Raw genomic sequence first — 27,123 nt, forward strand, 5'->3', positions numbered from 1 at the left:
AGATGATTGAGAAAAATTGAAATTTTGATATTTTATTTTATAACGGTATTGAGTAGAGTAGAACATAATTCCACGCAGTTCTGTAATTAAAATGATAATTAAGAGAATATTAGTTGATGTGATGGTCTTATACGCTTCCCATTTTCTAATGTGAATAAAAAGGAAATAATTTTCAATGATTAAAATCGAAAATTGCGGTCACTTTTGTCCATTTGTCAGAACTAAATGAGGACCAGCCATGGTGGGTCACCTAAATATATTACAATGATGCTTCAATAAAAGTAAAAGTGTTTAATCTCTAAGAGACTAATAATTGCTGTTTTATTCCATAATTCTATTACTGATTTTACTGTTGGTATCAGCAAGTAAATATTTTCTTCTTTTCCATTCATCTTTTTACGCGCTAGCTTCTGAAATTGTTATTTCAATATATCAAGAAAAACTTTAATTTTTATTCCGCAATTAATTGTAAATATAAAAGAAAGTACCCATACTTTATTCTGAAAATAAAAAATAGAGTATATGAAAAGAGAATAAAAATGAATGCAAATCTGCAAAATTCAGAGCCTAACGTCTTTAACTCTTTTTATGATGAATTCTAAAAAGATGGTGCAATATTTATAGAATCCAAAGATTTTTAATACTTATTCATCCCTTCCCCTATCTATCTAAGTTAATATGTGTGTCCTCTCCTCGCATAATCTGAGATTTTTCATTCAATCGACACTGTTATTGTGTGCCTCAATTCAATAAAATAAATTTTTGAGATTTGAAATTGAAATATAGTTTATTGAATTCATTAATATATATATAGCTATACAATGTGACTTAATTCAGTTCATAAATTCTAGTAGTATTAAGGTTTCCTTTTCCCCAACCTAATCAAATCACTACATTCATATTCTCAATCAACAAAAAATAATTAGTACTACTAACATTCATGATTGCGAAATGCGTCGTGATTGGCGTTTCCCATTGCCATTGGATTCTTATTATTTCTTCAAAGCTGTTGTAAATAACAACCATGGACCAAACACTAAAAATATAATGTATATTTATTATTTGGCAAATACAAATTTTATTTTATTTTGTTTTGTTTTTGGGTAGCTGAATAACAAACAACACAATTCCACTGTCTCCCATGTTCAAGTGAAGATGGTCTAATTCTTTAATTCTCAACAACTACTCATTCCGTGTGTATATGTACGTCTTCGCCTAATTTTTAATTCACACTATATTTTAAAAAATAAGATCCATAGTAAGTAATACCAGCAGATTATATAAAAAAAAAGTTCCTTCATGGTTTAGTAACTTAGAATAAAACAGAATTAATATATTCCAATAATAACTTAGAATTAATATATTCTAGGAGTAATAATTTTAATACATATAGTAGGAGTATATAATTAGTTAATATATATTTTTCTAATTGTGTATTACCATATTTCACATTAAAATATATAGGCTATTTATATTCATTAAACAATGCATGCACTTTTTATACATAAAAGATGGAGTAGAATATATATATAGTTGACACATAAAAACTTAGATGAGGGAATATATATCTAGAACTCTTTTAAAAATTTGTTCGTCTTTGAAATTCAACTTTATTCCTCGAAATAAAGATATGGAGGAGAGAAGGGTATCAAAGAATAAGAATTAATTCTCTCTTTTTTTCGCCTTTGATAAAAGCTCCACTATGCCCACAAAAGAGGCCTGTACATTTTATCATTCTCATGATTATTGGATCCTATTTTTTTATTTCAAGAATTTTGTCAATATATAGTGGTGAAGACACAATTGAGATTTAATTAAGCAATTTCATGTATTTAATTGCATAGGGACTCAAAAAAGGGATTTGAAAAACCAATAGGACCAAGCACTGTCCTTTTCTTAATTCATCAGTTGCTTCGAAAGCAGAAAATTTGCGATTATTAAAATGCGATTAGTTGTTTAATGTCTTAATCAGGTTTTTCTTTAGAGACAATGGATTACTAAATGTGTGTGAAAATCGGAATCACGATCTATTTTAAAACCCTTTATTTTAATAAGTTTGCAAACTGATCAACAATTTATCACCAGCTCTAATTCATTTTCGTGTAAGCAACCGATCGATCTAAAAATTATTATATTATGATAATTACCGAATTGGATTTGAATATATTTTGACAGAAAAGTAATTATATGATATGGCCATTAAAAGTAATACGGAAAGAAAGGTGTTCAAATAATCCAGAAAAATCTAATAAAGATAATGGGAATAAATTCCCTTTCCATTTGATCAAATTTTGGGATGAGTCATGTCACATGTGAGTATTTGTCAATTATGAACGAATGTGGGTGGATTTATTATTTTTCACTTTTTATAGATAAACTTATACACATATATTACGAAGTTAAATCTTCGATACATGCACATGTGATCTATTCTACGAAAAATACTAAACTTTAATTGACTGGAAATTAATAAATGCACCTTTAAATTCTATAGTTGCCTTTCCATTTGCAATCCGTTACTTATTTTGGCATCTTCCAATTAAGTTTCTAATCATGAAAAATTACTTTGTTTCAAATATTCCAAATGAACCATGGAAGAACATGAATTCAAATCTTCTTATTAATCTTAGCATCCAACCAACATTTTCAAAATGAGCCATTAATCAAGTGGAATGATATATAAACAAATACGAATCGCTTAATTATAATAAGACCGTAGAAAGTAGAGTAATATATTTGAACTTTTGATTTTCAAATGACCTTGTAAACAAAATAGTACTGGTCTGATAATGTATGATAAGATTGCCTAAATCTAAATTGACCCAAAAAATTTCAAAATTAATATTGTCAAAAAACAAGGCTAACAGATACTATAATTTAGATTAATACTCCTATACTGATATGTGTGCACCCTTTTATCTGAAAAGAGAAAAAAAAAGAAGACTTGCTATCCTGGTGTAATCATTTTGAAGTAGTGATTTGGTAGAAAGAAGGTAACACAAAATAGATAAGTTAAATTGATAATGACAATGGGTACACACTTTCACACACACACTCGCATGTATTATGGATCAATTTGTTTTTTCTGTTCGTATTTTCCTTTTCATTCAAATATTATCCATAAATAATTTTGTCGTAAAGTACAAAGTAAAATAAAATAGTATGCTCATGAGAGATGACAATGCTTAAAAAACAAACCACACTCGTGATGATTATCTTGAGATTAGTTATATAAATCTTAATTACTGTTATATTCATTATAATAGTTGGCATAATTAAGTACTCAACAAAATTCGAGGTTACACACGTAACTCTATTTAATTTGGTAAATAAATATTATATTATGAAAATATTACTTCCTTCATCCCTTATAATTTGTCACCATCTGACCCGACACGCGTTTTAAGAAATGTAGTAGAAAGTTAGTTAAAAAAGTTAGTGACGTGTGGATCCTACTTTTATATATTAGTTTTATAATAAAATGTGAGTGCGAATGCGTTAGTGGAATGTGAGGTCCACTATTAAAATTGATAAAAGTGAAATGTGACAAATTTTTAGGGACGGACGAAAGTGGAAATAAGGGACTAGGGAGTATGTATTTAAGTTTAACCAATCCAATCAAATTCGTAATAGTAGTACTAGTATATAGGTGTGTGATCAAATAGTAATTCATATTTAAATTTATATGTTGTATTGATATAATTATGTTTTTGTGTTGATAATTTTAATACACAGAATTGAAAGTTATTAGTTATTATTGTAAATTAGTATTACCCTAACCACCGTAGTATATAACTATATATATAACCAATCCACCGTAGTATATAACTATATATATAACCAATCCAATCAAATATGTGAAGGCTATTGAAGCATATTAATTTTATGAAATTTATGGCTTGATTAGTTGTTAGAGGCAACAAACTCAGTCGTCATCATATTAATAGCGTTTTAATGACATTTATGGAAAATAGGCCACCAACACTTTAGCTAAATTGCTAATTGTGACTATGTAAATATTCAACTGAACTCTAATTTAGTTTGTACCTTGTGATCGTGCCCTTAAATAAGTATTTTTTTTTTCAAATTTCAGCATAGTGCAGTCACCCTAATTAACGTTTAATTAAATTATAATTATAATCAAATTATTTATTAAATATTTACATTTTAGTCTTGGAATAATAGAATTGAATTATATATGGTTCAATAATTAAACATTATTTATGAAGTAATTCACGGGGCAAATACTCCTTATTTACTAAGACTACCTCCAACTATATATACACAAAATCTCATTTTTTATGTAGAAAAATTCTCCGATTATATTGCAAACTCAAATTTTTTTTTGCGAAACAACACCAAATATGGGTGTGTATTGTAGTTACTGCAAACTTTTGTGAGACATATACTCAAAAATAGTGTAAAATTTGAATATTGTATAAATGACTGGAGTAAAATTATTGTTTAATGTGTGTGCATATACTTAAAAAATGAATTTAAGTTTAGTGTAAATGATTGGAGATGACCTTTAATACCAATTGGGGGTGATAGTGCGTGAGAGATGTTATATATGGCTTGTGTTATTTGGATATTCTAATGATTGGAGATGACTTTAATACCAATTTGAAGTAATTGTTAATAATACTTACTAATTTAATTAATTACGACTATAACGGTAGTTAATCATAGTTCACCAACTTAAATAAAAAAAATGAAAATTTGATAATAATGGAAGGAATTAACAGTAGGGTGAGAGAAGCAATGATATTGCATGTCCTAATAATTCATGAATAATTATTGGTGCAGTCAAGCTGTTTATTTTAGTCAAATTTAATTGTTTATGCTTAGTTTTTTCATTATAAAATCAAGAAAAATTTTGATCTTCATGTGCTCGGTGAATTAATTCCAATTGAAAATTCTGTCAGTTGAGTATTGCCAATATCTCTCGGCTTGGGAAGAATGATTGTGTTATTTTGCATTTTTTTATTTGTGTTTGGTGCACGAATTGGACATTTTCAATTTAGACATCGTAAAAGTCCATAAATTTTCCCATATTATTGTTGACAATACTTCGGCTTTATTTTTATTTTTTTAGTATTATAACAAAAAAACAACCAAAACGATCGTTTGATTTTTTAAGTATTGTACTCCATATATTATTTTTGATAAAAAGTAGCTATGACTTATATAGAACTATTAGAACATTTCCGAATTGTATAGTTTGTCATATGTCACAAACATTAATTTGGAGAAAGCTGCAAATTAGCAAACTTTGTATTACATCAAAAGAAAAAGAGTAGGTTAAGATATGTGCCTTTTTCTAGATATTAATTTTTAGAATTCAAATAAAGACTTGATTAATTAATTTACTAAAGAAGGAAATCTTTTTGCATATGTATGATTATATAGCCACAAAAATGTTATATTACGTTCCTAATACAATTACTATTCATTCGTATCCTTTTTCTTTAATCACATAAGTATCATTATTCTGTTTCATGCTTGTTGGATCCAAAATAGTTCGAATGCTCGGAAAACTGTTGAAACATATAGGAATGAAGACCAAGTGGACTGCGAGCCCCTTCACGGCGACGAAATAAGACCAACTTCAGTTTCTCTAGTTGTATGTGGGACGGAAGGTAAAGGACGACATTCAAACGAGGGAGAGTTAGTCTTACAAAGCTCCATTGTTTTATGGTTAAGTAAGGTTAAAACTGGAATTTCAAGATTAAATTCTTTAAAGCTCCATCGTTTTATAAGACCAGCTTCAGTTTCTCTCTGGCGAGAGCCGAGTATCCTAATACCTTGCAAATGCAAAATATGATAAGCTAACATAAAAAAAAAATCTTTATTATTATCCTATAAACTAACCTTAATCTCTATTTTACAATTGATAATGTCATAATGCATATACTATAAGAAAGTTAGAATTTTTAGTACTAATGAGTATGATTTGCTGGTTTTCAAGAATATATACCTAATTAAGATGTTTGAAAATTGAATGCGTTGATCAAATACCAAAAAGCTAGTCAAAGATCAATCTGCAAGAGATTAATTATAAAAAGATAAAATTTTCTTAGTTGTATTCGGATGTTTACACTCTATGTCTCTGGATGAAGACAGGCTGGATTGATCCAAACCCTAACCCCACCACATTATCACTTACTTGCAATTAATAAGAGGCCCTCTAAAAAATGATGTATCCTTCACATATCACCCAACAAAAATCGCAGAAAAAAAGTGAAATTCTTGGCATAATATAAGTGGGAAAACAAATTAAATAGGAAAAGGTGAAAGGAAAAGAAGAAAAATTGAAAAAACTAGTTGGAAGAAAGAGGGGGTTTGTGCTCTTTTCTTGTTGCCTGAGGCAGGCATCTTTTCTTCTCGCTTTAGTGCTCTTTTTCTGACTCCCATTTCCTTACCCTTCTTCTTTCTGCTATTCTATTTCTGTTTTTATCAATTTTTTTATTCCAAGTTTCAATCTTTCTCTCTGCATTCAGCTAATTTCCTAGCTTCTATTTCTACCCATTTCCTCCTGCTGATCATATTCCATTTTTTTTTGCTTTAGCTAAAATCTTTCCGCCATTGATCACTGCAAAATACTCATCCCCTCTCGTCATCTGACAAGATTGAATTTTTTATATATATTTCCCCCCAATTTCTGGGCCTTTGGTTTTTTTGTCCCTTGTTGGATTTGCCGTGGGATTCCATTTCCACTGGCAAATTCTGCGGTAAATTCTATTTGGGGTTGTCTTGATCAAGCTTTAAACTAAGCCTTTGTGGATTAGCCCTTGGGACTCTGTCCAAACTTTTCTCTTGAATCTTCGTTGTTCTTGATTCCATGGGACTTTGTCATGGGAAACCCATTGACTCCCCCGAAAATCTCTCTGGAAATTCGATAATTCAAGCTGAGAACAATGAGCACGCACTCAATTCAACTGGGAAAACCCCCAAATTCCCATTTTATAGCCCTAGCCCTCTGCCTAGTTTATTCAAGAACTCCCCTGCTAATTCCAGCAGTGTTACTTCGACCCCTCTCCGGTTTTTCAAGCGGCCGTTTCCGCCGCCATCGCCGGCGAAGCACATCAAGGCGTTGCTAGCGAGGAGGCATGGCTCTGTGAAGCCCAATGAGGCCACAATACCTGAAGGGAGTGAGTGTGAGATTGTTGGGTTGGACAAGAATTTTGGGTACTCGAAGAGTTTCTATAGTCATTTTGAGATGGAGGAGGAGGTTGGTAGGGGCCACTTTGGTTTTGCTTGCGCTGCTAGAGGGAAGAAGGGGTGTTTGAGAGGGCAGGATGTGGCTGTTAAGGTTATCCCGAAGTTGAAGGTTGTTATTCTTGGGGTGATTGTTGTGAATTTGTCTCTGTTGTGGTTTTTTATAGTTTTAGTGGTGTTTCATAAATGGCAATTTTGATGTTTGGAAGTGTTGTTGCTTTTACTGGATAATGAATGCGTTGTTGCTCTTGTTTGAATGCATTGTTGCTCTTGTTTTCTGCTATTTTGTCTACGTGTTGTGCATTGTTTATGTTTTTTTTCTTGCATCTTCTCTGTGTGTGTTTTGGAGCTTATGTAGACTACACGATGTAGTTGAATGGATTGATGATCTCACAGTGTGCGCTGTTTCTGGGATCAATGATCGATAGGATATGATAGACTGTGTTGTGTAATGCATGATTAGTAGTGATTTGATTCATGACTTCTATTTTACCTGCTGAAATTACAATGTTTATCATCTTATTTCGTAGATGCCTGTTTGTTGGCTCTCTCAACTACTCGTCAGTGCATTCGTGTCATGAAGTAGTGTAACGTGCTCATGGGATTTCAGGATGCATGGTTTTGCTTTTGATTGTTTTTTTGTGCTTTAAATGCGTGTGATTTTATATATGGAACATGGCTATACAAAAAAGGGGGAAACTAAATGAAATATTATGTAATTTGTGCAGATGACTACAGCAATTGCTATCGAAGATGTGAGACGAGAAGTAAAGATACTACGTGCATTGACGGGGCACAAGAACTTAGTGCAGTTCTATGAGGCCTACGAGGATGAAGACAGTGTCTATATAGTGATGGAGTAAGTTTGCACTTTGGATCCTTTCTGCCCTACTAGTCATTTTAGTGCATTTCTTATTTTCTAATCTTACGGCTCTCTAGTAAGTGTTGATTCAGTAATGAGTACAAAATGCAATCTTTGGAGCTCGTTAGGGGATAGTGGATACACCTCTAAATCCCCTCTGAATGATAATGAGTTGTATGATGGTGTGCATTTTTCCCATTACTTTAACAGGTTGTGCAACGGAGGAGAGCTTCTAGATCGCATACTTTCTAGGTATGCTTATTCGTGTTCCCCCTTTTCTTTAGTGAAAGATCTCATGCACTTCATCTCCTTTTTAGTGACTTTTTGTTTGTTGCTCCAGGGGTGGAAAGTATGCGGAAGAAGATGCAAAAGATGTGATGGTACAGATTTTAAATGTAGTTGCATATTGTCATCTCCAAGGTGTGGTTCATCGGGACCTAAAGCCTGAGGTACATCTTGATGTCTCCAACTAAACTTCGTCCCTTGTTTTTAGCTTAAGGGGTAACATTCTTTTACCTTATTGGCTTGCATTTCTTGAATTACCTCAGAATTTTCTCTTCGTCTCCAAAGATGAACGCTCCTCTTTGAAGGCCATCGACTTTGGACTCTCTGATTATGTAAAGCCAGGTCGAGCCTTTGCTATACACTTTCCCTTCTCATTGCTACAGTGCAGTTGAATCTGATGGGTGTATATTTTCATTTTGACAGATGAAAGACTGAACGATATTGTTGGAAGTGCTTATTATGTGGCACCTGAAGTCTTGCATAGATCTTACGGAACAGAGGCTGACATGTGGAGCATAGGTGTGATTGCTTATATTCTTCTTTGTGGAAGCAGACCCTTCTGGGCGAGGACAGAATCTGGAATCTTCCGGGCTGTTCTAAAAGCTGACCCTAGTTTTGAGGAAGATCCGTGGCCAAATTTGTCTCCTGATGCCATAGATTTTGTGAAACAATTATTGAACAAGGACTATCGGAAAAGGCTAACTGCAGCTCAGGCTCTTAGTAAGTCGCTCGGTTAAATTATTTTTAGAATTATATGATTGATTTATTTCAATTCTCATTCTTATTGATATGATATGTTAGGTCGTGTTGGAAGTGTCTCAACTAATACGATTTGTTCATTCATTACACTAATCCCGTTCTCCTCTGTAGGTCATCCATGGCTGGCTGGTCATCGCGACGTGAAAATTCCTCTTGATATGATCATCTATAGGCTTGTTAGAGCTTATATATGCTCTTCTTCGTTGAGAAAGGCAGCTTTAGGGGTATGTATATTTTGGATACGCGATGCTTCTCTGAATGACGTTTCTTTGCTTTCCCCTTTGAAATAATGTGTTTCTTTCTTCAATCACGACAGGCTCTTGCAAGAAGTTTGACCATTCCCCAACTAGCGTATCTTCGAGAACAGTTTACGTTATTAGGTCCAAGTAAAAGCGGATTTGTTTCCTTACAGAATTTCAAATCGGTCAGCTATCTCTCTCTCTACCTCCCTCCATGTGTGTGTGTTTGTGTACACCAACTTTATGTTTTTTCTAGTTTATCTTACAACCACCTCCTGCAGGCAATGGTAAAGAATTCGACTGATGCAGTGAAGGATTCACGTGTTCTCGAATATGTTAATGTGGTAAGTGTCCCTTTCAGTTGAGTCTTTAACTAATGAGCCTCATGATTTTCTTCTTGCAAAAATTGATGTTCTTGTTTTACGCAGGTGAGTTCTCTTCAGTACAGGAAGTTCGATTTCGAAGAATTCTGCGCTGCAGTTGTAAGCGTGCACCAGCTGGAAGGAGTAGCTAGCTGGGAGCAACATGCACGCAGCGCGTATGAATTCTTTGAGAAGGATGGGAATAGACCCATTATGATAGAAGAGCTTGCTTCAGTATGCCCCTCTCGCTCTCTCTTTTATGCCATGCCTGATACAAATTTCTGACCTCGACTTTGCTTTCTTCGACAGGAGCTTGGACTAAGTCCATCTGTTCCAGTCCATGTAGTTCTGCAAGATTGGATTAGGCAATCGGATGGGAAGCTTAGTTTCTTGGGATTCGTAAGGCTTCTGCATGGAGTGTCCTCTCGCGCAATTCAGAAGGCTTGAAGCTCGTTCTATCACTGTGCTTACCACATTTGCTTGATAAAGGGGCATCCTTCGCGTCCCTGTTAGGTCTTGCACATATTTGTTGGACGTTGAAAGCTAATACCGTGTTTGCAGCAGCGTATGATCCGCCTTCGGTATGTCTCGTTAGTTTCATTTCCGTACCTGTATTCTGGCGTGAGATGTAGAGGAATGGAATGTATAGGTGGGAGTGGTAGTAGCAGAGGTGTTTTCAGGTCTAAATTACAGCTTGTGCCTTTGGTGTATTACTTTGTGTAACCTGTGCACCTAGCTTCTCAATAAGTTATATAGTTGTGAAGAGCTGTTGAGTAACAAAACATCCTTCAAAGATGCAGAATATCATAAAGTCTTTACTCATGAAAAATCCAGAAAATGAAAACAAAATAGTGCCTAATTGCATTAGTTTAAGCATAGGCATCAAGTTCCAGCATCAGAGTGTGGTTTGTGACATTTGATGTTGGACCCTGAAACTGAAGTGGACCTGCAACCAGACACCAAGAAGACTCTTTCATTTTCAGTGATAAGAGAGTGAGCTAGATGTCATTGTAGCTCGGTTTACCTGGATTGCAGTAGTGATTGTTGAGAGCCCATTCTTCACGCATTGATGCAAACTTTTTGAAAGGAGCGCCTAATTGTACACAACAAATGTGGCTAATTTTTATATTCACTTAAGAAAAACAGAGCATGGAACATGATGATGAATACTACCTTCAACTTCCACCATTGCCTTCTTGATGACATGCTTGAACTTTCCTGTTAGAAAGAGCGATAGAGAAGCCATTTAGATCATAAGAATAACCAAGTTTTAGCAAGTCATTCGTTTTATTCGTATAGAACAAACCATGTCTTCTTTCAACATCCATAAGAGATGTCAGTGCTGTACCACCTACAGTCCATTTCTTGACCGATGCAGTCAAGTTTCCCACCTGAGCCATACACAAGGAACTCAACATATGTATATATACACAGATTCAAACGTGGGGTTTATGTAAAAGGCACAAACAGAGGAAATGAGGCCAGTCTTCCCAGAATGAAGGAGAGCCCCAGCAGCATAACCCAATGCATAGCAGTAGTTGGCATCAAAATTCGAAGGCAAACCACATCTACCTTCGTATCTGGAAAAGAATCGGAAACTTATTTTTACTTCTGAATACCTTGACAAAGGGAGGAAATCTCTATCATGAATCTACTGGCGCGAGTTTTATAGTTACCCGAGAAAATGAGACTGTCCTCTGAAGTCGTTTTTGTATACACCTTGCTTCCTTCTGGATTCTAATTCAGTCTCCACCATTTCAATGAGCATTTTTTCTGTCTCTATCTTAGCAACCTAGATAATATGAAATGAAGTCATGCAGTCACTTTCTCATTGTAGGATAAAACAAAAGTCTACACGGTTGGTTACCTGCACGTTTCCATGAGGATCTCTTTCGAGTAGCAATTGTGCTTGAATTGCTTGTGGTAGAAGTTCAAAAAGTTTGAGATTGGCTACCGAGTTTCTTCTTCCACATTCCATCTCCATCAACAACATCATTAGCTAGGATTTCATTCAGCTCGGAGATCGGTTGTTGAATCTGTAAGATGTCAAGAGCTGTTCAGAACTTGATGATTCAAAACCAAATGAGGTGATACAGCATGTAAAACTTATTGTAGTTGCATATAAACCTCAGGGATGAAATCAATCAAGCCTTCAGGTATGAGTATAACACCATAGTTGTGACCACGTTCAGCACGTTTACATATCACATCTGTGATATAATATGTGACAATCTTCAGAGTTTGTTTCGTTGATGCAACCTTCATTAGAAGCGCATTTTCGTTATAAAGGATCATTCAATTTAGACTGAGAGAGCTGACTAAGTAGTTCTTGATACAAAGTTGATCACCTCTTCACCGATGATGGTTATATTCGGATGAGTCTGCAAACTGCATTCCAGTGTTATATGCGAAGCATCTCGGCCCATAAGCCTCACAACTGCACGGATAAAGAATCAATGAGCCTTGAGTGAAAAATGAAAATTAACTAAAAGAACAGAAACATAAACAAGAAAGACTAATTCCACACTTACAATGATAATATTTCCCAGTTGAACGAGCATCTACCATAACATTCCCAATCATTTCCGAATATATCTGAATCCAAATTAAATATACTGATAAGTCTCTCGAGTGATTGTGGCTAAAGAGAAAAGGAGTGAAAAAAAAACAGAACCAGGACAGAGGTAGCCATATGCTGATATGCAAGATAAGATCACCTTGCATGCAGTATCAAATCCGAAACTTGTAGGAACTTCCTTGCATTTCAGGTCACCATCAATTGTTTTGGGGCATCCGATGACTCGTGTTTTCATTTTCTTTTCCCTGAAATTGTTCATCAGATGCAAGCATCGAAAAAACAGATGTGAAAAAGAGCAAAAATCTTACCTGAAATTCTCAGCAAGAAGACATGCATTGGTATTTGAATCATCTCCTCCTATGACAAGAAGTCCGTCCAAATCAAGCTTATTCACACTCTCCTCAGCCTTTTTGAACTGAAAAATACACAATATACATACATGTCTGTTTAAGCAAATAATTCATACGAAGCAACAGAAATTCGAATGATGGAATAACTATGAGCTACTTGTTCAGGGGTCTCTATCTTGTCCCTCCCACTGCAGATCAGGTCAAAGCCACCCTGTTAACAAAAGAAAGTAAAAGCAAGAAAGAAGATGTTCCAAGCAAAAGATAATTACGATTGATGATTCCAGCAGGAACGCCCCGAAAACCATACAATCTGCTACCCTGTGCTCTTTCCTCCAAATAATCTGTAGTTTCAAAAACACGAAATTAAGTATCAACAAAATTAAGGAAGATAAAATCAGAAAAAGGGCTGACCAAAAAATCCGGAAATGACATCTATTCACATAAACAATCATGCTAGCAATAATCAGGGCTTTAGTGATGATCGATAAAAACAACATTCCCCAAAACTATCCTTTGTGTTTGTCTCTCAGAGTCAGACATGCATGGTTATGGATGAGATGGGTGGGTGACCTGGATTCCCGGAGGATGAGCTAGGAAGGAGTTTTTAGAACATCAGGCAGCGGAAGTGAGAGTTGGAGGCGCCTGGCCTGCAATTCACTGCAACCACTGCCGAATTCGCAACCATTTAATCGGCCGAGAGAGAGTCTGGGGGAATGACTTACGCGCTACGTTAGGTGAAGAGGCTTCGCTGCTTCAAAGGAATTATACACTATACTCTTTATTTATCAAAGGATCTAACAATTTTTCTGATTATGCATATTTATTAACGACGAATTAATGGTGAATTTATTGATTAGATTATGCTACGAGATGTTTAATCATTTATTCATTTTTGGTTACTGATTATTCAAAGAAAATGAGTATATTATATTGATGTTTTTGAATTAAAATAAAATATTTTCTAATAAACAAACGGGGAATGAAGAAGAGGATAAATATTACTCCCCCGTCCCTTATAATTTGTCACCATTTGATCCTCATGAGTTTTAATAAATGCAAGAGTTGAAAAAGTTAATGGCATGCGTGTCCTACTATTATATAGGAGTATTAGTTTTATACTAATAAAATGTGAGTAAAAATAAATTAGTGAAATGTAGGGTTTACTATTTAAAAATGGTAAAAGTGAAAAGTGAAAGTTTTTGGGACGCAACAGAAATGAAAATAAGGATAAATTTTCAGGGACAAAGGAAGTAGTACATGGAAACATATCTATACAAATTAAATACATTTAGGTTAAAATCGTAGTATAAAAATACTTAAAGAGTACATGGTGGCAGTTCGGCACCTCAGCAGCTGAGTTTTAAATAAATGTTTGATAAAAGAGTTTTGAGAAAGAGTATACACTATACACACCACATATGAGTGAACGGGAGAAAAAAATTGATACAGTATATTTTTTAATTTTCGCTATAATCAAACTCATTTGGAGAAATAAAAAGTACATATATGAGTGAACGAAAAAAAAAACAGTGATACAGTATATTTTTTAATTTTCGCTATAATCAAACTCATTTGGAGAAATAAAAAGTATGAACTAATTTAAATCATCTTTTTTTTAAAAAATCTTCCATTGATTGCTTCAAATACAAAGATAGCAATACAAATTTTCAACTTGCTTCGGGCCTTCCCTCTTTAAAATTAACGATCTTGATTTGCATAGCAACAATCAAATGGTGAAACTCTTCAATACCGTTGTGCTATCGTTAACCATCACCTCTCCTTCCCCAGCTCCGCTCTCTAACGCAAAAACCAACTCGAGCATTTTTGCACCATTATCTTCTGAGTTGGAAGGTCTCCCTGGAGCAATTGCCCTTTTTTTCTCGCAAGTATGGGTAGGAAATACTATTGAGACGTAGCAAACCTTTTTTTGACCCGAGGACACTTGTTTCGCCAAGAAATCTGCGACGGCTTTCGCTTCACGGTAAATATGCTCCACCTAGTACGAATATGTGTCCATGATTTGATTAATTTCACACAACTCATCATAATTCCTCCATGGGAACCCTTCACCCTTATCCAACATTTGTGCCAGTGGTTTGTTGTCCATTTGGACTTTCACATTCCTTAACCAATACTAGCACACTTCTTCATCCCCATCAAAATTCCCATAATTTCAGCGATAAAACTATCACAATGCCCTAAAAATATTGATTCTGCCATAATAAAGTGACCATGTTGGTCCTGATCACACTTGTGGTCAAACAAAAAAATATCAGGTCATATCAAACTAACAAATGATTATATATTAATTTCTGTACTAGTATTATTCAATATATGATATTGTTAAGAAAATTGATTCTGCACTACATTTTTCTGGGGCAAAATGATATACCCCCATTTTCAACGACAACGAGTTCGAATGTAATATCTTATTTCATCTATTTGAAGTCAATTCGATTGACCTGTATTCTTCTTGCCTGTACATGATCTATCATCATCTGTCTATTAGTTCAAGCTATGAATATAGATTATTTGCCCTATTTCATAAAATCAGATTGTGGACATGGAAACCACACATTGCAGGGCAATTCTTGCGTCGCAGATTCATCGTCCTTCTTGACACATATCTACCCTTCCTTGGGCCTCGCGAGCCACAGAGAGCTAAGGGCCCGGAGCCTCGAGAAGTAGTCGTGTATCAACAGAAGAGCACGAGCCGACTGACGCGTCGTCAGTGTGCGACGCATCTGCTGCAGAGTTTGCTGTCTTAAGTTGTCGGCCTAGCACAACGGAAAGATAAAACACGATGAGTCAAGATCCTAGTAGCTCTAGTCTCCACTAACCGGAAGGAAGGAAGGAAGGAAGCATCACCTGTTGCAGAAAACCCTCAAGAGTGCCTAGTTTGCCCATCGCCATCGCCATCTGACCCATATAATTCGCCACATTCGCAGTCGAACCACTGGCCAACGTCTCTGCTAGAGACTGCTGCAACGCCTCCATACCCTGCGAGAGGGCGTCTTCTGCTTGGTTCGACGACTGCTGCAGGTTGCTGATCCCCAACAGCTGCTGCTCCGTCAGGGGCTCCAGCTGGCTCACCAGAATCTGCACAAACCATCAGTCTCTCGGTTTTAACAAAATAAACAGAAAACGACCTACAGAATGTGGAGCGATCTAGGGTTTAATTATAGACCTTTAGAAGTTCTGACGGACGGAAACCACCAATCCATAGGAAACACCTCTCTGCGGGAGTCTTCCACATTCCCGATAAGATGTGAAACACCTCCCCCTTGGCTGCATTACCTTTCAGCGTGAAGATCTCATTGAAGTGTGCCGCAGTGTTCTCCACAATTGTAACCAGCTCTGCATCGCCCACATGCAAGTTTACAGCTGCCCTCAGTTCGTTTATCCTTCTGTTTTGCTCTTCCACCCACCTTGCATATTCCATATCGAAAGCTAAGGTCCCTGCACGACAGAAGCATAAGCAACTAATCCTCATCTATGTTTTCATAACTCGGCCACATAGAGAAATGTAGGAAGGGCCACCGTGGGAACAGAGATCGCACCATTTCCAGTTCCTGTGCTAGATTGTTCTCCGTTGCTTGAAACGATCGCGCCCTGCTGGCGTGCCTGCTGCACCTCCTGCTCCAGCTGAGTCAGCTTTAGACGGCTATTCTCCAGCTGCTGCACGTAGGCCTGAAATATACGTCAAAGGTCACCTTAATTCGCTCAAAAATACAAACACCAGTTGAGATACATACATAACTCGAACATTAAAGGTAACCTACTTTCTTCCTCAGTCTGCTCTTCCTAGCAGCCTCTCGATTCTGAGCAAGCCTCCGCAATGTCTGGTGTTATATCATAAGAAAAGGATCGATAAGATGATGATATATAAACTCGCAATGTCTGGTAAATAAAACCATTTTTACCTTCGATCTGTCACTGGAATCCCCGGCTCCAACATCCGCAGATTGGCCTATATCAAACTGTATATGGAGCACAGAAACATCAGACAATTCATGTACATGTCTTCAGATAAAAAATAGAAAAGAAAGACATATCACCTTGTTATTTTTATCATCAGGATCCATATCTGTTGAGGTTTCTGTGTGTGAACTCGAATCTGCCATGTTTGACTCTCTCCAATTTTCATTCTGAGCTCCAGTTACAGACACTAGATTTTTCTGCATGCCCTTCTGCACTTGCCCTGTCCCGGATCGAAAGAAATTTGTGTTTGTTGAAGCACTAGACTGCACATACTTTTATCCGTCATATAACATTTCAAAGGCTGTGAAAATCGAATGAAGTAAATAGAGCCACGATACATAAGGAGATGCTTACCATATTGAATCCACCAAACTGATTATGATGATCCAGACTAGCCGCTTGGTTATTCAGAACTAGATTAAACACTGCCACCACGTTAGAACAACTACTTCCTAATGATGTGAAGCTTTACTAAATTTCTTTCCATGCCAAAACGAGAAAGTTAGACTACACGATTTTACGTTCGTTGTGCTGAAACGACCTAATAAAAAATGACGAGTACCTAATCTTTTTTGCAAAGTTAGAAAGGGGAGACATGTAAGCACACAAACCAACTCTACAACCTGTGAAACTCACCATGGGTGGCATTACCGGCATCCCCTACACGAAATCCAATATACTGTTCGAGACCCCCCAAATCAGGCCGCTTAGAAGTCTGTGTAGCGTTCACCTCTCTACCTCTGCAAACACCAAGTTACACTCACATATAGAGCACAATAATGTTAAACTTCAAAAACTCAAACACCAAAAGCGCAATAATGTTGAATCCCACGAATCACAGAACACAACCAGATCAAATGAGTGGAGACAAAAACCAGTAGGATTGAGACATGAGAAGGAGGACCACTTCAATCAATATATAGTCCAATACCAATAAAGCAAATCCAAGAATAACTTCATCAGCAATAAATTCATTGAAGTAAAAACTCTCAACTACAACTGCAGAGAAACAAAGGGCTCCACAAATCAAGCAAGCTGAATCCATTTCAACATTAAACACCATTTAACTAAGCATTGAAGATTTAACAAGAAGAAAAATTTCACGCCTCACACAGTCTCACTTTCTTTAGTGCCTTCATCTCTTCTTCTACCTACTTACTGCTCATCACCTTTACTTCTTAACCTACCCTCAACAGCTCTGATTTATTATCATAGCCCAATTCAATTTTTACCAAGGGGGAAATTTGAAAGGTCTAACTTTCAAAATTGAACCCTAAAGGTTATATTGAATGAAAAATTTAACATTTTCTGGATTAAACTTCAAGATAATTACCAAAGGATGGAGACAGACTTACATGGTGTTGGAAACTGGTCCTTGGGAAATAAAGCTTGGCATCCCTGAACTTGCTCTACTATTTGCATCACCCCCAATATTTACAGTTGCCCTAGCCATGAATACACCATCAACACCTTCAATTTCCCAAACCCATGTGTATTGACCTAATAAAATCAAGATCTTATAGAGGCCTTTTCACAAACATCTTCAAGGCACAGATTACAGAATAAAAATAAATTTCAATGGTTGGATCTTTGGAGCTGGAGAAAAGGTAAACTGATTGACCAGGAAAACCGTACGACTTTAATGTCTTTCAGCACGAAATTCAAGGGTCCCAGCAGATTATTGTAATCAAGATTCTATTTTTCAAATGATGCAATTTCAGAATCTGTTTATTTAAAGTTTTGTTGAAGTTAGGGAGGTGCCATTCCGATAATGTCATTTTCAACTGGAGAATGTTGTCCACTTTCCAAAATCCTCTCATCATTTTTGCTATGCTTTTGTTATTGCCCAACTTTTCATTTGTGAGTGGAGTGCAAAAATGTGATGGAAACGACTTCCTCTTTCTTGTTTTGGAATCTCTATTTGATAAGAATGTTTTAGCCTCTGTTGGTCACGTTCAGCGGTTCATGGAAAGAAGATGAATCAAACGAAAAAATGTTTTGAATTTTCAATTTGAACTTTAATTATATTTTATATAATTAAAATATAATTAATACTCTATTTAGTATTCATTTTATGTCCGCTAACTCATTAATAGTATATCTTTTCTTTTTTTTAAAAAAAAAGCTTTCATTTCTGTATATAATCTACTAATCTTCAATTAAGATTTTTCAATAACCTTAAAAATGTTGCGGCAAATTATAGTTTGTTTTATTTAATTCACCAATTAAATAAAAGACCCAATTTCAGTTTGCTATAAGGACATCCACAATAGGAATAGCCCATCAATAGCTCAGTCATAGCCTAGCCACAAAACCCCTCCTCCCACATCATCAACACTAAAAATCTCCCTGCCACATCATCAAAACAAGCAAATAGCACAGTCATAGCCTAGCTATAGCCTAGCCACATCACTCAAAATTATATAAAACAAATAATTAACAATCACACAAAATACGGAATTAAATTTACGACACAGATACGAGAAAATTCAATAATAATATTAAAATTTTAAAAAGTACATTAATTAAAAAAACACACTTCATTAAAATTAAAATAACATTACAACATCTTCATTAATGAGTTTGTCCCACATCGAAAGTGGAATATAAAACATTCAAGGATGTCTCTATAAAAGAGAAACAACCAAGAATGAGTTTGTCCCACATCGAAAGTGGAACATAAAACATTCAAGGATGTCTCTATAAAAGAGAAACAACCAAGAATGAGTTTGTCCCACATCGAAAGTGGAACATAAAACATTCGAGGATGTCTCTATAAAAGAGAAACAACCAAGAATGAGTTTGTCCCACATCGAAAGTGGAACATAAAACATTCAAGGATGTCTCTATAAAAGAGAAACAACCAAGAATGAGTTTCATAAAAAAAAACATTAAATAAAAAAAATTAAAAATTCCACTTGGCGATGTGCTCGGCGATCCGGAGCCTGCAATGGCGCCGAGCGGATCACCCAGCGCCCACACATCGCCTAGCGCTAGGCGATTTTTTTTCCGGAAACCGGCTCGGAGGTTACAATGCTTCGCCTAGCGGACCGCCTAGCGTCGGGGCTCGACTAGGAGGTGTGCTAGTCGCCATTGTGGATGCTCTAAGAACATCTCCAATAGCAATAGGTCAGCCATAGCCTAGCCACAAACTCCTCCTACCACATCATCAGGACAAACAACTAGACAAGAAATAGGCTAGCCATAGCTAGCCACAATAAACAAAATTATAAAAAAACAAATAATTAACACTCACATAAAATACGGAATTAAATTTACGACACAAATATGGGAAAATTCAATAATAATATTTAATTTTAAAAAAAGTACGTTAATTTAAAAAAATTACATAATTAAAAAAAGGTAGATTAAAAAACTACATAATTAAAAAAAACTAATGCCGTGCAGTCCTCCGCACCCACAACTCTTCAATTAAATCCTTTTGGAGTCGAATATGAGCATCCACTTGGCGCATGTCGGCATGTGCTTGGAGGCGGCCGGCTTAATCGTGAGGTATCCCGCTTCGTATGTTGGGGGCGGCCACGCCGTGGCTTGGATCAGCTTCATTATCGTCGTTGGCCCAACTAGTCAGTTGTACATCTTCATCTTCGACAATCATGTTGTGCATGATAATATAGACATACATTATATCAGCAATGCAGTCGACATGCCACAAACGCGTTGGACCCCTAATTGCCGCCCATCGAGACTGGAGCACACCAAATGCACGTTCCACGTCCTTGCACGCCGACTCCTACCGTTCCGCAAAGTAGGCCTTCCTCTCATCTGATGCGCATCTAATCGTCTTCACAAAGACGGGTCACCTAGGGTATATCCCATCCGCCAAGTAATAGCCCATATCATGCAGGTTGTCGTTGGCGACAAAACTGATGGCCGGACCGACGCCCTGGCACTGCTCGTTGAAAAGGGGCGACGAGTTGAGGACGTTGAGGTAGTTGTTCGACCCAGCTACCCAAAAATAAGCATGCCAAATCCACAGCCAGTAATCAGCTACGGCCTCGAGGATCATCGTGGGATTCTTTCCCTTGTAGCCGGTCGTGTAGAACCCCTTTCAGGCAGAGGGACAGTTCTTCCACTCCCAATGCATACAATCTATGCTTCCTAACATACCCGGGAACCCATGCTTCTCCCCGTGAATCTGCATCAGCTCCTGGCAGTCTTCGGGGGTAGGGCTTCGAAGGTACTGATCACTGAATATTTCAACCACGCCCTGACAGAAATACTTCATACATTCAAGGGCAGTCGTGTCACTGATGTGGAGGTACTCGTCCCACATGTCTACCGCACCTCCGTAGGCCAACTGCCTGATTGCCGCAGTGCACTTTTGAATAGGTGTGTGGCCGGGTCTGCTAGCCGCATCGTGCCTAAAGCGGAAACACAGATATCGATGCTCCAAAGCGTCAACAATACGCATAAACATGGTCCTGCTTATCCTAAAATGCCGCCTGAAAAGGTTGGCGTTAAACAACGGCTCCTGTGCGAAGTAGTCTTCATATAGCTGCTAATGTGCAGCTACGTGATCTCGTTCAATCACTGCTCGGCGGTAGACAACGGGTCGAGGTTCAGGTACCGCCGGCTGCAAGGCCCTTTGTATCAGCCGGTTTATCTCATTGGACGTATATGCCTCCAACTCTTCGTTCATTTGTCATTCGTACTCCTCAGCATCCCCACCACTACCACCACTACTGCCACCTGCGTTACTCATTTCGCGTTGTTGATCTTGTTCAGAAATTAAGATAGAGAGAAAACTCGTTAAAACAAGTGGTGTGAATGAAAATGACGTGCAAATCGCGTATATAGTGTTTTGAAAATTATATAAATAAAAAATAAAAAATGGGCTGGCCGATCGCTCGCCGATCGGGAGCCTGCAATGGCGGCCAGCCGACCGGCGAGCGGATCGGCCAGCGCCCGAAAATCGGCGAGCGCTCGCCGATTTTCTTGCCGAATTGCCGCTCGCCGCCTGCAATGGTTCGGCGAGCGAACCGGCCAGCGCTGGGAATCGGCTAGCCGGTCCGCTCGCCGCCATTATGGATGCTCTAACCAATGAATCTGATCCGCGTCCACTCTGTTTCCATGAAGGGCCCATCTTGGGCCAACTCATGCCATGCCTGGGCTAAGAGCATCTGCAACGGTAGACGGACGACGTCCGTCCGTCCGTGCCAGCGGCACGGAAGACGTCGTCCGCCGCTGCGCTCGCGCCGCTGGCACAGCGCTGCTCGATGCATCGAGCACGTCCGCGCCAGCGAGCAGGTGATGTGTCGTGCTACGATTGGGCAACGACTATGCCGTTGCATTTGAAATTTTTTTTTCAAAAATTCGATTTTTAATTATAAAACTGATTAAAAATAAAAAAAATTTATTTTCGCAATCCCCAAAAAATGGTCGTTTTTTGCCCGTTTTTCTGTTTTTTTATTATTTTTTTATTATTTTCCCCAAAATCATCTATAAATACACACATTCATCTTCCATTTTCCACATCAAATCATCTCTCATTCATCTCTCATTCATATTTTTCATACAACTTTCTACACCTTCATCTCTCACTCAAAACCTCAAATGGATTTCACCCATCTTATTGCAGAAGCGGAGCGCGAAGAACAAGAATACTACCGACAACATCGTGTCGCTTATGATGCATATGTCGCAGCGAATACCCCCGCCCATCCTCCTCAACCAACTAGATCAACTCGCCGCTACATTCATCGTGACCGGGAGGGAGCCCACGAAAGGCTCGTTGCCGGCCCGCTGCGGTTTCCGGTGGATTACTCCAGGCGTCGTTTTTGCATGTCTAAGCGCCTGTTAATGCGTATTGTTAACACATTGTCTGCCCGTGTTGAATTCTTCCAAACAGGTCCAGATGCAGCCGGACGGCAAAGTATCACCCCGTTACAGAAGTGTACGTGTGTCATCCGACAACTCGCTACTGGGCAAACGGCCAACCTCTTCGATGAGTATTTGCATGTCGGTGAGTCCACTGGAATCCTTTGTCTTAAAAAAATTTGTGAGGGCGTTCGTACAACTTTCGGTGATTAATTCCTTCAGCCACCCACCACCGATGATTGCCAACGGTTGCTTCGTCTTCACGATTCAGTCCATGGCTTTCTCGGAATGCTTGGCAGCATTGACTGCATGCATTGGAGGTGGAAGAATTGTCCGACTGCTTGGAGGGGGCAACACTTAAGCGGCCACAAAGGCGGCGACCCAACACTTATCCTTGAGGCGGTCGCCGACTACCACCTATGGATTTAGCATGCATATTTTGGCGCTGCCGGATCCAACAACGACTTGAACGTGCTCTATTCTTCACCCCTCTTCAATGATGTGTTGAATGGTGTAGCACCGGCGATCGAATTCACCGTCAACGGAAATACATACCACATGGGTTACTATCTCGCCAATGGTATCTACCCAAGGTGGTCGACTTTCGTGAAGACGCTCAGCAACCCGCAAGACCCGAGATGGGTTCTTTTTGCGCAACGTCAAGAGTCTGCGCAGAAAAACGTCGAAAGAGCCTTTGGGGTCCTTCAAGCCCGATTCAACATTGTGAAGGCCCCAGCTCGGCTGTGGTAGTTGAACAATATCGCCGACATCATGTACACGTGTATTATCTTACACAACATGATTATAGCCGATGAAGGACCGAGGGCGGCTAGCTTCTAAGACGAGGATGGAGCCGGAAGCTCAAGCGCGAGGTCTCCCCCACGCCGAGGTGTGCATACGACGGTGTGTGAGAGGATCGAAACAAGGCACACAATGCGCGATACCTGAACCCACGTTGAGCTACAAGAAGACCTAATCAAACACATGTGGGCGAAATTCGACAACACGTAGTGGGTTTTTTTAATTTTACGAATTTAATTTTGTAATTTTTAATTTTTAGTATTTTAATTATGTAATTTTTAATTTTTAGTATTTTAATTATGTAATGTTTATTTTTTAGGATTTTAATTATGTCTTTTTTATTTTATTTGTAATTTGTAATATTATTTCGATTTTTTTAATGAATTTTAATTTTATGGAAATGTTTTTATTTAAAATGAATTGTGCTCGTCCTTGCAGAAGAGCACAACTGTGAGTGTTGTGCTCTTGCCTAAGAGCAGGCAGGAATAGTGGGGCCTGGCCCACAACCGTACTCGTTGGCAAGAGCATGGTTGTGGGTGCTCTAAGTCGACACGACCCAGTTGAGAAGTCGTCTCACACCTCAATTCTACATAATCACGACAAACCTATCCTAATCCTATATAGGAGTATTCAAAATTTTCTTATTTGCAGTTGTGTACATATTTTATACGGAGTACTTATGTTCCATGTTAATTCACATTTTTCTATTTTAAAAAGTTCCAACATCATTGACTCATTTCTATTTTTAGAAAACAGTAATCCTCTCATTTATTTTATTTTATTCTCTCTTATTTTATTCACCATCCACTTAACACATTATTCTTAAACCACGTGCCGAAAAAAATGTCACTATTATCAAGGCACGAATGGAGTATATCTTAATAATATTCATATGCAAATAATTCAAAAATTACATTTTTGAAACAAAAAAAATTCACCCTAAAGTGAATGTTAATCATAGGGTTTATGGTTTATGGTTTATGGTTCGAACCATAAAACATGCATTTTTTATAAAAAGTTATTGGGTTCGAACCCGGACATCTTGGAGAAAAAGGAGAGTTTAAAGCTTTAACATGTAAGCTAACACAACATTTTGTGGGAATGTGATCAAATGCAAATTCTAAATATTGTACAAACTTCAAACTATAATTTGAACAGTTAGAAAATGTCAACAGATGACAAAATAGTAGTAACAGAAATGTCAATACAGTGTCAACGGTTGATGTCGTGTTGATATTGTGTTGACATTTTCTATTGCTACTATTTTGTCATCTGTTGATATTTTTTAACTGTTCAGATCATAGTTTGAAGTTTGTATAATATATGAGTTTGCATTTTATCACTACCCACATTTTGTGTGTATTATTACTTATTTATATTTAATAAATAAAGAGAAGCACGTGCTTTTACTAACCACTAAATACAATTTAGATGTTTAAATTCTAGTATGGTTAAATATTAAATGAAGACGTGGAGTGCATTGCGTTTCAAAATCAGCTGTCAAAATATCGTCCTAACGTTAAGTAAATTCTATCGTTGAAATTAACGGACAAAAATTATAAAACGAACGAGTGCAAAACGTATGTGATCTTTGCACTCGGCAATAACGGACAAAAATTATAAAACGAACGAGTGCAAAACGTATGTGATCTTTGCACTCGGTTTGATTAAAAAATATTACTACTACTATAGTGAATATTCGAATTCATAAACAAGTCATTCATTCCATTACCTAATTACCTATGGACGGGTGGGAGTAATAAGAAGAAAAATAAATTATAAACTCTTATGAAAAAAAATTATACTGTAAATGGAGAGTAGCATGTATAAAAATGAAAAAAACCACTGTTTTTAAAATAAGCTGAAATAAACAACAAAGAGATGTACAATATGTATAATACGGAGTAGTACTGGCTAAGGGCATCCACAATGGGGCGCCCTATAGTCTGCCCTATAGGGTGCCCTATGTTCCGCCACATCAGCATTTCATCCTCCTACCCTTCCACCTGCAGTGGGATGCCTTATAGTCCGCCATAAGCATTTTATTTATTTAAATATTTAAAACACTACAAAAATTGGAAAAAAAACTTCATTTCATTAAAATTCAAACATTACACTACGAAATAAAAAAACTACAAATTCTCAACGGCGGTTACGGTCCCAAACTTCTTCAATCATGCCGTTCATGAGCTGAGCATGGTCTTGTTGGTTGCGTATTGAGGCATGTCTAGATAGAACCTCATTGAAGCCCATCGGTAATCCTCGAACGTGGGGCGGAGCCGCCGTGCTGGAGCTAGATTCACCTTCATCATCGCCCCAATCGGTGACTCTTCCACCTTCGTGTTCGACTATCATGTTATGCAAGATGATGCACACATACATGACATCGGCGATGACGTCCTTGTACCAGAACTGCGCCAGACCCTTCACTATTATCCACCGCGCTTGGAGCACACCAAATGCCCGCTCCACATCCTTCCGCGCAGCCTCTTGCTTTTGCGAGAATAAAACTCTTTTCTCACCCATTGGGCAGCTGATCGTCTTCAAAAAAACAGGTCACATCGGGTATATGCCATCGGCCAAGTAGTACCCCATATGATATTGGCGTCCGTTGGCAGTGAAGTCGATGGCCAGGCTGTTGCCATTGCATTGCTCGGTGAAGAGGTTGGATGAGTTGATAACGTTGATGTCGTTGTTCGACCCCGCTACACCGAAGTAAGCATGCCAGATCCAGAGCCGATGGTCAGCGACGGCTCCGAGGATCATCGTCGGGTGGCTGCCCTTGTATCCACTTGTAAATTGGCCTCTCCACGCCGTTGGGCAATTATTCCACTCCCAGTGCATATAATCGATGCTCCCTTGCATTCCAGGGAAGCCATGCGCCGTCTCGTGCATCTTCATCAGGCCCTGGCAATCCTCAGCAGTCGGCTTTCGCAAATAGGTGTTGCTATAAGCCTCCACAACTCCCCTATAAAAATTCTTCAGGCACTCGCGGCCAGTTGTCTCCCCGACGTGAAGGTACTCGTCGAACATGTCCGCCGTGGTGCCGTAGTCCAACTGCCGGAGGGCAACCGTGCACTTCTGCAACGGCGTAAGTCCGGATCTGCCGATGCCATCTTCCCGATACTGGAAGTATTCATCACGTGCCTCCAACGTTTGGACAATGCTAAGAAAAAGATCTCGCCGCATTCTAAAATGGTGGTGAAAAACCGTCGGGCACCACCGTGGTTGCTCTTCAAAATAGTATGCGAACAGACGTTGGTGAGCTACGTCATGCTCGCGGCGGACAAACGTCCGACGTCGAATCGGACGTGGGATCCGCACCGCCTGGGCCTGCTCCGCCACCTGGGATTCCACCGCAGCCCCATGAACGCAATCGAATAAGGCCTGAGTAATGCCCTCCGAGGTACTCCAGTCGTCGTCGGGTCTCATTTTTTTAGTGAGAAAGATTGAGAGTGAAATATTGGTGTGTGGGAAAAGTGAGAGATGAGAGAATTATTGGTGTGGGAAATGAAAGAGAAATTGGGGTTTAAATAGATAAAAATTTTGAAAAAAAGGAAAACGCATTGCATCGTCCTCGGTATCGTTCGCGTGATCCGCAGTGGAGCGGACGATATCGCGGACGATGCGTGTTCTGACGCCATCGTCTGCGGACGATGTATAGGGCGCGGACGATGAATCATACATCATACGCATGACTATAGTGGCGGACGATAGCCCGCCCCGATGGTAGTGCAATTTGCTAGAAAGTGGGCTACTAAAAGCCTAGACTGTATCAGTATAAGTGTGTGCTGGAAGGTGAGCCACGAGGCCAAAGCTGATTGGCGGATGACGTCATTGACTACAT

At 38.1% G+C, this 27,123-nt stretch overlaps 2 protein-coding genes and 1 pseudogene across 5 annotated transcripts; 1 reads left to right on the top strand and 2 right to left on the bottom strand.

Annotated features, from left to right (window-relative positions):
- Positions 1–6,224: 6,224 nt before the first annotated feature.
- On the top strand, positions 6,225–10,507 carry LOC121751806 (CDPK-related kinase 1-like). Its single transcript, XM_042146601.1, has 11 exons — positions 6,225–7,330; positions 7,947–8,077; positions 8,291–8,332; positions 8,421–8,529; positions 8,629–8,707; positions 8,789–9,085; positions 9,236–9,348; positions 9,441–9,548; positions 9,645–9,707; positions 9,792–9,959; positions 10,035–10,507. The coding sequence occupies exons 1-11, from the start codon at positions 6,842–6,844 to the stop codon at positions 10,170–10,172; spliced, it is 1,737 nt and encodes a 578-aa protein (XP_042002535.1). The 5' UTR covers positions 6,225–6,841; the 3' UTR covers positions 10,173–10,507.
- A 24-nt stretch (positions 10,508–10,531) lies between these two features.
- Positions 10,532–13,016, bottom strand: LOC121752691 (annotated as a pseudogene).
- A 1,917-nt stretch (positions 13,017–14,933) lies between these two features.
- LOC121753261 (transcription factor HBP-1b(c38)-like) lies at positions 14,934–18,435 on the bottom strand. 4 transcript variants are annotated; one of them, XM_042148486.1, is made up of 10 exons: positions 17,990–18,435; positions 17,271–17,374; positions 16,989–17,059; positions 16,712–16,906; positions 16,577–16,633; positions 16,436–16,495; positions 16,214–16,343; positions 15,841–16,112; positions 15,522–15,752; positions 14,934–15,430 (listed from the first exon to the last, which is right to left on the bottom strand). In XM_042148486.1, exons 1-10 carry the CDS (start codon positions 18,085–18,087, stop codon positions 15,281–15,283), a joined length of 1,368 nt encoding a protein of 455 aa, XP_042004420.1. In that variant the 5' UTR covers positions 18,088–18,435; the 3' UTR covers positions 14,934–15,280. The 4 variants fall into 4 exon arrangements, with proteins under 4 accessions (XP_042004420.1, XP_042004422.1, XP_042004421.1 ...); XM_042148488.1 differs by having other exon boundaries at positions 16,989–17,047; positions 17,990–18,434; XM_042148487.1 differs by having other exon boundaries at positions 16,712–16,897; positions 17,990–18,432.
- Between the last annotated feature and the right edge of the window lie 8,688 nt (positions 18,436–27,123).

Source organism: Salvia splendens, chromosome 10, assembly GCF_004379255.2.
Source record: "Salvia splendens isolate huo1 chromosome 10, SspV2, whole genome shotgun sequence".
Lineage (NCBI taxonomy): Eukaryota > Viridiplantae > Streptophyta > Magnoliopsida > Lamiales > Lamiaceae > Salvia > Salvia splendens.